General features: G+C 56.1%; 1 protein-coding gene and 1 pseudogene across 1 annotated transcript; one reads left to right on the top strand and one right to left on the bottom strand.

The window, feature by feature from the left end:
* Nucleotides 1-2,435: 2,435 nt before the first annotated feature.
* Nucleotides 2,436-4,636, bottom strand: LOC103304693 (mastin-like). Its single transcript, XM_054714580.1, has 5 exons — nt 4,576-4,636; nt 4,212-4,380; nt 3,707-3,978; nt 2,719-2,864; nt 2,436-2,633 (listed from the first exon to the last, which is right to left on the bottom strand). The coding sequence occupies exons 1-5, from the start codon at nt 4,634-4,636 to the stop codon at nt 2,469-2,471; spliced, it is 813 nt and encodes a 270-aa protein (XP_054570555.1). The 3' UTR covers nt 2,436-2,468.
* Nucleotides 4,637-5,383: 747 nt separating this feature from the next.
* Nucleotides 5,384-6,946, top strand: LOC129148789 (DNA polymerase epsilon subunit 3-like; annotated as a pseudogene).
* The last annotated feature ends 5,483 nt before the right edge of the window (nt 6,947-12,429 follow it).

The following is a 12,429-nucleotide window of genomic DNA, read 5'->3' on the forward strand; positions in this document are numbered from 1 at the left end:
ACAACTTGGTTGAGGGCTTCTGGCCTCCAGCCGGTAAGAGAATGAATTGTGTTGTTTAAGCACACACACACACACACACACACACACACACACACACCAGTCCTAGGCTTTCATTGCCACCCCAGGACACCACAGGTGGGCGAGCCTGGCAGTGACTGAGGTGTGACTTCTACCTGGAAGGGCATGGACCTGCATGGCATCTCCATTCCAAGCGCTGAGGGTGTCTCCTGTCACCTCAGACAAGGGGAAGAGGCCAACGCCCTCCCCAGGGTCCCCATGGGCACTGACCTGGCCTGCAGGGGCCTCTGTTGGGGGACAAAGCCCTGCTGGCTCAGTGTCCCCCACCTCTGCTGGCCCAGGGCTCAGTTAGAACAGATTTCAGAGACCAGAGGCAAAACACCTCCTGTCCATGTCCAGCTCAGGCATCTGGCTTTGTCCACCTTGCCTTACAGCTGAGCCCAGGAAGCTGTGCTAGGGCCATGATTCCAGGCAAGTGGGGGGAGGGGAGCAACAGCCCTGAGCCTATCCTCTGGCTAGATCCCAACGGGTACGCCCACCCTACTCTACCCCCCCTACCCCCCGTTGCCCATGCCTGCAGACACAGCCCCAGGCCCAGGTGTGTCTCACTCCAGCCTTCCCTCCAACACCAAGTCCCAGGTCCTCTCCCTCCTGGGAGCGCTGGCCTCTAGTCACTCAGCCCTCATTCTTAACCCTGGAAACACTAAGGTCTGACTGCACCCGCACCCATGGAGGAAGCCCTACAGAGAGTCACATCCCCCAGGGACCAATGGCACGGCAGGCAGCCCACACCCCTCCTGGCGGGCAGAGGGGGACCTGGATGCGTGTGGACCCCCTGGCAGCTGCCCATCCACAGGTCCCATGGACAGGGCAGTCACTTAGGCAGAAAGTGTGCGCGTCAGTCACAGGGCAGTCACGTAGGCAGAAAGTGCCAGGCTGTGCTGGGTCAGGCCCTCCTGGCTGTCTAGGCAGAGCAGATCCCCAAGGGGGCCATCTGCACGGTGGTGCCTTCCAGCTGAGTCCTCGGCCTCATTTTCCCAGGAAAAGGAGTTCCTGGAGAGCTCCTGGCGGCCAGGAACCCAGACTTCAGTCCCGGGCACATGGGGGACACAGCTCCTGGTCTGCCCGCCCTGGAGCTTCCCCTCTCCCTACCTGGAGGGCAGCCCTCCCCGAAGGACCCGGTCACAGGGAGAGAGCAGGGCTTTTCCACCCTGGCCTCAGGGGCAGGGTCCTGGGCACTGGGCAGGGATCTCGAAGGCTCCACCACATTTTAGAATAAGGCTGCAGGGTATGGAGCCCCCTCACCCACCATCCAACCGCCTCAGGCTCCCCAGGCTCTCCTGGGTCCTGGCCACAACCCGCAGGTGCAGGCACCCACCCCAGCCGGGCACCAGCAATGCCCCCCAAATCCTAACCCAGCAGGAACTGCACCTCACTGCCTGGGGCAGGAGGGGCTCCACACCCCCTTCTCACTCCTCCATTTGAGACAGAAGCTCCTCTGTCCTCTGGGAGCCCCTCCCACCCCCTGGGAGAAAGGATGGGCTTTGAGGAGCCTGAGAGGAGCGGCCTGGGGGAGGATGGGGGTCCGACTCTCCATCCTCCTCTCTGGCAGAGACAGACCAAGGAGGACGGGGTGGGGGGGTGCGGGGGGCAGGGATGGGAAGGTGGGGGACAGGGGCAGGGAAGAGGGGAACTGGGCTTGTCCCAGCCCCTGCAGGTTCACCCTGCTCAGAAGAAGCTCAGAATGGGAGACTGAGGTTCTGCATGGAAATGAGGCTGCACTTCATTCGGTCCAAGGAGTTGATCGAATGATTCAGTGGCCGCCGGGACAGACCGAGCAGTGGTGACCATGGAAAACTATATGCTTCCTGTTTGTACGCTGCCAAGTCCAAGTCCTTCAAAGCCTCCCTTCCACACTGACCGCGATGGAAGGAGGAAGAGGGAAGGTGTGGGCGGCTCTGGGAGCAGCCCTCCGGGCTGTGGTCTCCAGCCCCAGGCAGAACGCTCATCCTCCTCCCCAGCCAAGAGAGCCCACCCATGTGGCCCTCCTCCACGCTGCAGCCATAGTGCCCATCCCCACCTGGTCCACCTTCCAGAGCCTGGGTTCCCCACCAGGACGGACCACCCACGGCCACCCTGGCCCCGCCCACAGGTAAGTACACTCAGTCCAGAGCAGTTTGTCATGCAGTTTAATGAGCTACAGAGGGTGGGGAGGACGCAGGAGGCCTGCAGTGCCCCGCCCCACTTCAGAGCACATCCCCCCTCTCCCTTTTGCCTGTCAGGGGGAGACAGACTGATGGAGGAGGCTGAGGAGGGAGGAGCTGGGGGAGGAGGGGGGAGGGCGCTAGGTGCAGTGAAGAGCTGGCATTGGGGAGGAGCAGTGCGGGTCCTCAGACACCTGGGAGAGCCTGTCTTCATCTCATGGGCAGCATCCCGGCCCGGCCCCGGGCTCAATGAGAGGAGTGAATGTGACCGTGGATCCAAGGCAAGAAGGATGTCACTCGGGCATTGACTCCAGGAAAGTTGGGGAGACCGCACTTTTCCCCCCAACTCACCACCCCTACCTGGACCCAGATGTTCTTCCATTTACAGACCAGGGGGCCCCCAGAGTCACCCTGTGGGGAGAAGAGACAAGTAGTCAATACTCAGAGTCCCTGCAGGCAGGAGCAGTGGACGGAGGCCACAGTCTGGGGGCCTCACCTCACAGGAGTCCCGGCCCCGGCTCCCCGCACACAGCATGTCCTCCGTGACAACAAAGTCCATCTTGAGGTATTGCTGCCTACAGATCTCATCCGCCACGATGGGGACCTCCACCTCCTGCAGATTGTAGGGCGGCGGCAGCGGCTCTGTGAGAAGAAGCCCAGTGAGCCTGGTGGGCCTGAGGGGGCGTCCAGTCACAGGCCGCGGGTTCTAGAACCACACGCTGAGCCTCAGTGCCCCATGGGGACCCTGGGAGTCACCCAAGACCCCAGCTCTCCGGGTTACTTCCAGGCCAGTGGGCTGATAACCTCTAGGCTGACACTGTGGGCACCAAGCTCCAAAAAGAAAAGAAATATATTTTTTATCCACAAATGATTTTTATTGGGAAAAATCAGAGCAAGTGCTTTCCCCCGAGAAATGCACAGTGAGCGGCCCTCCTGTCAAATTTGACTTTGTCCATTGAACAGTGACTCCTGGAGCAGGTCACTGAAGTTCTCTCTCCTGGTCTCCATCCCACTATGGAGCCTCAGTGAGAACGGACCCCGGAAGGGAGCACACAGGCCTGGTGCAGAGTGAGGGAAAGAAATGCCCATGGCTCCCTGGCCGGTGTTCTCAGTGGTTAGAGCACTGGCCCACAGGGTCCTAGGTTTGATTCTTGGTCAATGGCAAGTACCTGGGATGCAGGTTCAATCCCCAGCCCCGGTCAGGAAGGCAACTAATAGATATGTCTCTCACATCGATGTTTCTCTCTCCTCCTCCCTTCCACTCTCTCTAAAAATCAATGGAATAAATATTCTATGGTGTTATAAAAAAAAATGCCCATGGCCATGCCTCACTGTTGCTACTTTGGTCTCCACTCCTGAACAGACTCCTCTCGGGCTGTCTGCCTCCTACACCCAAGGGAGACCCCGGAGGGACCTAAGCTGAGCCCTCATCTGTAAAGTCTGGCCCGCCCCCTGCATCGCCCTCTTGTCATCCTGGTTCTTACCTTCAGTACCAATGTTGCCCCAGCCAGTCACCCAGCACCGGGTGCCTGGGGGGAATGAGGAGGACTTTGGCGCGAGGCTGATCCACCTGACGAGGTTAGATGGTCGCACGGAGGCTTCCAGTTTGAGAAGTGCCACGTCCGCCCCACCGACTGGTCCCTTTTCAAACCTGTACTCCGGGTGGCGGATGATCCTAGCCACCTGCACACTATCATTGAATGAGGGTATCACTCGTCCTAGTTGGACCTTGAAGTGCTGAGGCACGGGGTTTCCCCTGGGGACAGAGGCCAAAGGCTTCTGAGAGGCTGCGGCAGGAAGTGAGCCAGCCCCTCAGAGCCCAGAGACCTCCCCTCTGTGGTGGGCAAGGGGAGCGCCAGGAAGCTGAATCCTGGTGTGGGGTCTGCAGCCACTCAGCCCAGGATCTGCCCACAACACACATCACACGCCCCCCGACATTGTCCCCCACCCCCACCCGGCCCCCCGGGTGCTGGCAGAGTGGGGACTTACTCTAGAATGCAGTGGGCAGCGGTCAGCACCCACTGGGGGTGGATGAGGGAGCCCCCGCAAATGAGACCCCACTGGTTCGTTGTTTGATTCCAGAACCACAGGCCCACCTGCCACGGCCACGCCCCATTGGAAGCATCATGCCCCCCGACGATGCCCACCAGCTCAGTCCCTGGGCCGGGATCTGGGGGAGCAGAAGAGGAGCCATCAGTGACCCAGGCTCCGCTGCCCAGCACTCAGCGTGGCCCCATCCTGTCCCTCCCACAACCACCCTCAGAGGGGGATCTCCACCCCATCCCAGGGGCGGCCTCTGAGAAGTCAGAGTCAGGGGTTCGGAGACAAGCCAGGCCTGGGGGTCAGCACCAACCTGAGGTCACAGGTACAGAGCCCCCCAGACAGGGGAGAGTCAGGACCAGCAGCCACAGCATCTGCAGGGGGAGAGGGGAGGGGAAGGGGGAGAGCCAGTGAGGAGATCTGGGGCAGGGACACAGCCTGGGAATGGAGAGGATGGGGCTTTGAGCAGCGTCCTCACCATGCCAGGCCTCTCTGCCTTCTGCCCCTGGGCCCCTCTGAGCCCCTTTATCCTCCTGACCAGACTGGCCCAAGGGGAAGCCACCCTCCTTTGGGGTGGGGCATGGGAGGAGGCAGGGCTTATCCCTCCAGTGGGACCAGTGGTGACCAGCAGACCAGCTATCAGACAGGAAATATGTGGGGTCCTCTGTGAGAAGACACTCAGCATTGGTGCTGGAGCCCTAGCTGGTGTGGCTCAGTGGATAGAGCATTAGCCTGAGGACTGAAGGTTCCCAGGTGGGATTCCGGTCAAGGTCCCTTGGTTGCAGGTTCCCGGCCCTGGTCAGGGTTCATGCAGGAGGCAAATAATCAATGTGTCTCTCTCACATTGCTGTTTCTCTCTGTCTGTCCCTCTCCCTTCCACTCTCCCTAAAAATTAATGGGAAAATATACTTTTAGAGGATTACCAAAAAATAAAAATATTTGTTCTGGAGACATTTCAGTAATAAGATGACAGCATGCACATGAAAAATAAATGAGATGCTTTGCATAGTCCTGTACACTAAAGGTCTCAGGTTTGATTCTCAGTCAGGCCACATACCTAGGTTGAGGGTTCATTCCCCGATCGGGATGCGTACAAGAGGCAACCGATCGAAGAGGAGGCCTGAGGCGCAGGTCTGGCCCTGGTGGCGGCAATGGCGGAGAGGCCTGAGGACCTGAACCTGCCCAATGCTATTGTTACCAGGATCATCAAGGAGGCACTCCGGAGGGTGTCAACATCTCCAAGGAGGCCCGGAGCGCCATCTCCCGCGCCACCAGCGTCTTCGTGCTGTACACCACATCCTGTGCCAACAACTTGGCGATGAAAGGGACACTGAGTGCCAGTGATGTGCTCTCGGCCATGGAGGAAATGGAGTTTCAGCGCTCTGTTACCCCGTTAAAGGAAGCTCTGGAAGCTTCTCGGAGGGAGCAGAAAGGCAAAAAGGAAGCCTCAGAGCAGAAGAAGAAGGACAAAGACAGAAAAACAGATTCAGAAGAGCAAGACAAGAGTAGAGATGAGGACAATGATGAAGATGAGGAGAGGCTGGAAGAAGAAGAACAGAATGAAGAGGAGGAAGTGGACAACTGAATGGGGTGAGGAGACTGGCACCGTGGAAGGTACCACTCTGAAATGCTCTCTAGGTTTATGTGACGCCTTTTCCTACCAGACAGAGCAGTCTTAGGCAAAAGAGCCGAGAAGATCAAAAATGAAATCTGGCTAGAAGTAGCAAAATCAGCGCTTCCCAGACTCAGAGGATCTGAGTAGCAGAGTCCTGTTTTGCTTAATCAGTCTGAAGGTTATGACTTTTTTTGGCAAGAGGGATTCTGAACTGATCATTGAATCAGCCAATATGATCTCATTTACTCGTGTATATGATTAGGCAGTTTTTGATTCCCAGTTCCCTCCCACCCCCACCAAAAAATAGTAACTTCCATGCCACCTGGGTTCCAGATCACAGGAGGCAGTCAAGGCTCAGGAAAAACTGGGGCTTAGATCATGGTCAGCCTGTTTGTACAGTATTTGGCAATACTGGCTTATTACAGTGATCACAGTGGCTTAGTTTTAGGAAGCGGCTAAAAGGCTGTGCAAGAACAATGAAATCTGTGGTCTCTTCACTTGACAGTAACATTAATTTTGGTTTCTACCAACCCACTTGGCTTGGGGCCCTTCTGTATTGCCTGTAGGCATTTGACCTGTTAGGTGGCTGCACTCTGTACATAGGCTTGTTAAGTCCTCAGTACAGCGTGGAATTAGTCAAGCAACTTTGCCAATGTCTCGCTTTCAGAAAACAGATGGTTAAGTCTTCGATGCACCTCACTGGCTGCCACTGCACAACTTAACATCTGTTGTCACCTCCTGGATGGTACAAAATCCCAGCTTTCTCTTCTTGTAGTCCATCCCCCAGACTTGTGACTACAGCTTTTCGTTCTCCCAATTCATGACAAGTTCCAAACTTTATTTCTTCTAGGCACAACTTTCTCCCTCTGCCAGTCCAGAAACTTGGATAACCTAATCTCATATCTTTATTTCTCTCTTTTCTTTTGTCTTTATTTGTGTGTGTGTGTGTGTTTTCTTTTCTTTCTTTTTTTATCTCATGTCTTTGAAAAATGGTTTTGTAAACCTCTGTGAAATTTAAAGGAAATCTGATGGTGCTCAGGAATCTAATCCTCTCCCACGCCTGTCTCAGCCTCTTCCCAACCCCCCTCTTACTGCTTCTGAAGTACCTCTGTTGACCTTTCTTAGGTTTGGGGAGACTTTTCTCTCTCCTTCAAATTTAGTGCTACAAGCACTTTTTTGCTTGTCTCTAAGGCAGTTGAGAGGTAGTGACGTGTAGTTTGACACTGGTAATTTGTTAAATTAAAACAGTGAAAAGTTTGTTGATAAATGAGTGAAGAATGTTGAGATTATACTGCTTTGTACAAATAAGGAACACTCTTGTTAAAAAAAAAAAAAAGAGGCAACTGATCCATGTTTCTCACACCTCTCTCCCCCTTCCTCTCCCTAAAATCGATAATCATATCCTCGGGTGTGGAAATAAATGATTAATAAATCAGATGCTCTGAAACAAAACAGAGCAGGGGCACAGATGGGATGCAGGGCTGGCACCTGAGCCAAGAGTGGGGTGAAGGAGAGCAACAGGCCCAGTGCCCCCTGCCCCCTCCTTCTTTTGAAGCTCACAGTGCCCCCCAAAAAGGACGGACTCGCTGGACCTGCAGACAGAGTTTGCCAGCAGCACCATGAGATAGAGGAGGTAGCTGCCCTGGAGCCTCTGGAGGGAGTGGGGACCTGCTGACACCTTGATGGTAGACTTCCAGCCTCCAGCACTGTGACAGAAGAAGGTTTTGTTTAAAGGCCCGAGTCTGTGGCATTTGTTATGGCCGCTCCAGGACACTCAGGCATCTGCTCAGCTGTCCTCATTCATCCTGTGCATGACCAAGCTTTGTCAAAATGCACAGCAAAGGGTGTGAGAGGTGCCGATTTAATGCTAGTTCTCCTCACATCCTGCACACTCCCAGCACCCCCACAGCAATGGAGCCAACCTCCCCTCTCACACTCCCTGCTTTCTGCATGGAGGAGCTCTGTCCCCCAAGTCCACCCCCAGGCCAAGGCCGGCCACCCGCCAGGGACAGGCTTTACTGCCCTTTGACATTCTGAGAATCATTCTCCACCAAGCATGGGATAGGACCAGACAATGCTTCCAGAGGAGAAGCAAGAGGGGTTCCCACACCCCTGAACCACGCCCGGTCCTCTGTCCCCCGTGAGCCCAGTGAGGAGACCTCGGAGGGATGCTTTGCAGCACTTAGATGAGCTCAGGTCTCTAGAAACCCATCATTCCCTCCTGGGGCCAGAGTCCCTGTCACCCTTGCTCAGATGCTGGTGTGTCCGGGGCACCCAGAATCAGAATCCTCAGGGGACACTGGGGATCTCCACAGGAAACAACCAGGATCCAACATGGCCAGGGAGCCCCATGGTGGGAGGGGTCCGGGGAGGACCCAGGAGGGAACGGGCTGGGCTCACTGCCTCAGCCAGTCCTACAGGCCCAGGGGCAAGACCTTGGGTGATAAGGGGGCTTCCCCCCTCCCTGCCACTGGTCTGGACAGAGCCCCAACCTTTACCCACCTCCACAGAGGATGTGGGTTTGGGGCTGGTTCCCAGGCCCCCATGACAGGAAGGCAAGTCACAGAGGGATCAGCGAGAAGCCACAGGCCCCAACGGCCAGCCTGATGCTGGACCCAGACTTCCCGTCACCCCGGCACCAGGCTGGGCGATAACCAGCTGGGCCAGACCTGGGACAAAGACAGCATTTGATCAGTTCGAGCAGATCTGCCCGAAACAGAAGCAAGAGGTTTGAGGGTCTTGGGGGGGAATCTCGTGACTATCATTGGCAGATAATACGATCTTCTTCCCAGAAAAGGCAAAAGCCTCAACTGAAAAGGTTTTAAGATTAAGTTTCCCAAGGTGTCTACCTGTGAGATAAATGTCTTAAACACAAATCAGGAGAGAAAGAAGAAGAAACTCATCTTTTACTCTCAGTGGTAACTAATGCGATGCCATGATGGTAAAGACTCCATTCACAGCCGTGTCCTTACTTTCCTAATCCAGAGTCCGTGACAACCACAACACTTCCTGGACAAGGAAACTCACAGGAAATAAAATGTCGTTCGATGTTAAAAAGAGATGGTGTCATCGGATATCAACTCTTCAAATCCCAATAGAATGTGAACTGCAGGCAAATCTGGAACATTCAACATGACTTTGCCAGGAGGAAAATACAGGTGGGGTGTCCCAGGAAGCCACAGGGCAGCGTGAGGCAAACTAGGCAGCTGGTACCAGAAAGCTGTGGAAATGGGAACCCAGTGGCCGCCCAGTGAAGTGGGTGCTTGAATGGCCCCGACCTGCCCATCCTCCTAGGCCCAGCCTCGGTGACAGCACAGCAGCAGACAAATGCACGGTATCAACTCAGAGCAAAGAAGGAGGAGATGGCATCAGTGATGGCCGCTGGGAACCAGATGGAGGGGAGGAAGAAGAGGGGCTTGGGGAGAAGTGCAGCCCACTGTTCCGGTGCTTGGTGTGAAGCCCTCACTGTGCAGGAGGACACATACAGGTGGGGCCACCTTGAACTTGAGGGGTCCAGGCAAATCAGATCTTGACAGGGGCTGGAGAGGGTCACCCCGCACAGAGGAAGGTGGTGAGAGCCATGAGACTGGAAACACGGTCAGGACCCAGGCCCTCCTCTCCCTCCTGCATTCGGGGTCACCCCAGGAGGAGGGAGGGTGATCCACCTCTAGGACCTTTGGTCCCAGCAAAACAGAGGACTGGCATCTGGGAAGCCCAGGTTTCCGCCCAGTCATCTTAGGAGAGAATCAAATAGTCCACCCGCCAGCCAGGCTGACAGATTCCAGGCAGCATTTGAACTGTTAATAAGCACAGTTGTTTCTGTTCGTTAGAAAAGCATTCTTGCACCCGACTGGTGTGGCTCAGCGGGTGAGTGTCAGCCCAGGAACCAAGAGGTCCCTGGGTTGATTCCTGATCAGGGCACATGCCCAGGTTGCTGGCCCAATCCCCAATAGGGTTGTGCTGGAGGCAGCTGATCAATGATGTTCCTCTCTCATCAATGTTTCTATCTCTCTATCCCTCTCCCTTCCTCTCTCTAAGTATACTTGTTTATGGTGGTAATTTTTGGCATAAACCAGCCCAAAACTTAGTGATTTGCTCTGAAATATGAAGAAAACTGTTGGGGCTGACCAGGAAAGCATTGAATTGCAAAGTTAGAAACCAAAGTAAAAACAAATGAAAAAAAAGTTATTCAAACCTATTCAACTAGCCATGATGAGAAATAGAAGTTTGAGGAAGTTTTCAGGGAGGTAGGAGAGGACACTGCATTTATGAAACAAGGATTATGTACTGTTTTCTTCTCAGATCAAGCAGATATTAACCAAGTGCCCTTGGACATAAAAATATAACAAATTAGTCCGGGTCAGTGTGTTCAATGGTTAGATAGTGTCCCGCCCACCAAAGGGTCACCGGTTCGATTCCCGGTGCAGGTTCCATGTCTGGGAGGCAACCAATCAATGTGTCTCTCTCCCACTGATCTCTCTCTCTCTCTCTCTCTCTCTCTCCCTCTCTCTCCATCTTCCCTTTCCTTCCCTCTCCCTCCTTTCCACTCTCTCCAGAAATCAATGGAAAATATATCCTTGGGTGAGGATTAACAACAACAAAAAATTTTTAATAGAACAAAAAAAATGGGCCTTCCTGTTCTTTGAACAACCTGGCGGGGGTGAGGGGTGGGGCGGAGTATGCCCAGTTGGCCCAGCACTGGATGGTCATGGGGCCATGCCACTCCCCCTGCCTCCCCCGCCACCAGAGGCACGTGGACAGCTGCACAGACAAGGAGGATCCAGGTCTCGGCTGGGAGCAGCTCTCACAGGGGCACTAAGACCCGCTGCCCAGAGCCTGCGGCCTGGGAGGAGCTGCCTTTTGGAATCGCTCCCCCCGGAGAAGTGGCAGCTCTGAGCCATCAGCTACTGCTAGTCATTGTGCGCAGCCCCCAGAGTTCCTGGGGCCACTCCCTGAACAAACGCTGAGATGGGAGGGGCCCACCTGCTGTCTCCACAGGAGCGGCCCCAGGTGTCTCAACAGGCTGGAACCTAGAGCCCCGCTCTCAAAATGCCCAAGGAAAAGGGCTTAACTCCCAGGAGGGCTGACCCCGAGGGCTGTCTGTCCCTAGCACGGCTGGGGAGCAGCCCCTTCGGGCTCCCGCAGACGGCTCTTCCTGGGGAAGCCAGAGGGAAGGGCTGGTGGGCAGATGCCAGCCCTGCCTCTGCAGGGGTCCCCATCATGTATTCCAGGTCCCCTCCCCCTCAGCCCCCCTCTGCGGGCCTGGCCCTAACTCGCACCCCTCGGGGACCTAGTTCCTGGTCCCAAGCCCTTCAGAGGCCTTGCCTGCTACCCTTGTCCACTTACCATCAAAATAGGGCAAGGGAGCGTGGGATACCCCCGGGGGCACCTGGGCTACACACATTCCTCCTGCCCATGGGGCCACAGCTCTACCCCCTCTGGGTTAGCAGAGTCAAGGACCCTTGCTGTTAGGGGGTACGTGTGTCCTCAAAACATATGTGTAGGTCCTACCCCCTGGCACTTGTGAATGGGACCTCCTTTGGAAATAGCCTTTGCTATGGAATCAGGGTTAGATGAGGGCATGGAGGAGGGGCCTCATCCAATATGACTGGTGTCCTTGTGGGAAGAGCACAGAGACAGACAGGAGGGAAGACCATGTGACCATGGAGGCGGAGACTGGAACCAGGCAGTGCAGCCAGAACACCAGGGATGGCCGCCCCAGGAGCTGGGAGAGGGCCTGGGACACACTCTCCCTGAGCCTCTGAGAAGGAACCCCTGCTGGCGGCTGATTTCGGACACCTGGCCCCAGACCCAGAGTGAATCCCCGTTGTTGTAAGACCCCAAGTGTCTGCTAATTCCTACGGCAGCCACAGGACAGGGAGACACCTGCCACCTCGGTGCCTCTGCTTCCTGCCGCCGGTCCCTCGGCACCGGGAGCGCAAAGAGACAAGGCGCAGCGATGGCTGCTCAGGGGCCTCTCCTGTCCCCTGGCTGAGTCCCTCCCCTTCTGGGGACCAGGACAAACACCCCTGTGCAGGGAGGGAAGCACCACACCCCCAAGTCACAGCAGGGATGCAGGCAGGGCTGCTCCTCCTTCCAGATCATTCCAGGCCTCCAGGGACAGGGCCCAGGTGACAGTCGCTGGAGGGGAGCGTGCCCTGTGGCCGGGAGGACGGGCTTCTTGCCCACAGAGAGCCATCTTCCAGCTTCAGCTGTGCCGTCCAGGTCCCGCCTTGAGGGGGTCGTTTTGCTGCCTCCACTTGGGCCCCACCGTGGAAGCTGCCACCCCACAGGCCTGAGAGCCACTGTGGTTTGGGTGCCACCAGCCATGTGGGTCCCGGTTGGGAGGCAGGCAGATGGCAGCAGGTGGGCCTGGGCCTCCGCCAGCAGCAACTCATAGTGAGAGGCCGCCTCCCCATCAGGTCCAGCCAGAAAGGGAAGGCCTGTCCGGGCCGGTTGGGCGCCTTGGTTACAGCGTCAGCCCCGCACTGAAGGGTCTGGGGTTCAGTTCCCAGTCAAGGGCAGGCACCTGGGTTGTCCTTCCCTCCCCGC

Source organism: Eptesicus fuscus, chromosome 4 (assembly GCF_027574615.1).
Source record: "Eptesicus fuscus isolate TK198812 chromosome 4, DD_ASM_mEF_20220401, whole genome shotgun sequence".
In the NCBI taxonomy this organism is placed as follows: domain Eukaryota; kingdom Metazoa; phylum Chordata; class Mammalia; order Chiroptera; family Vespertilionidae; genus Eptesicus; species Eptesicus fuscus.

Bases quoted from the DNA above. Each gene is read 5' to 3' on its own strand.
- LOC103304693 (XM_054714580.1), bottom strand. From the start codon at position 4,636: ATGCTGTGGCTGCTGGTCCTGACTCTCCCCTGTCTGGGGGGCTCTGTA. The intron at 4,381-4,575 runs GTTGGTGCTGAC...ATCCCGGCCCAG, and splicing joins CTCTGTACCTGTGACCTCAG to GGACTGAGCTGGTGGGCATC. The intron at 2,865-3,706 runs GTAAGAACCAGG...TTCTTCTCACAG, and splicing joins GGGCAACATTGGTACTGAAG to AGCCGCTGCCGCCGCCCTAC.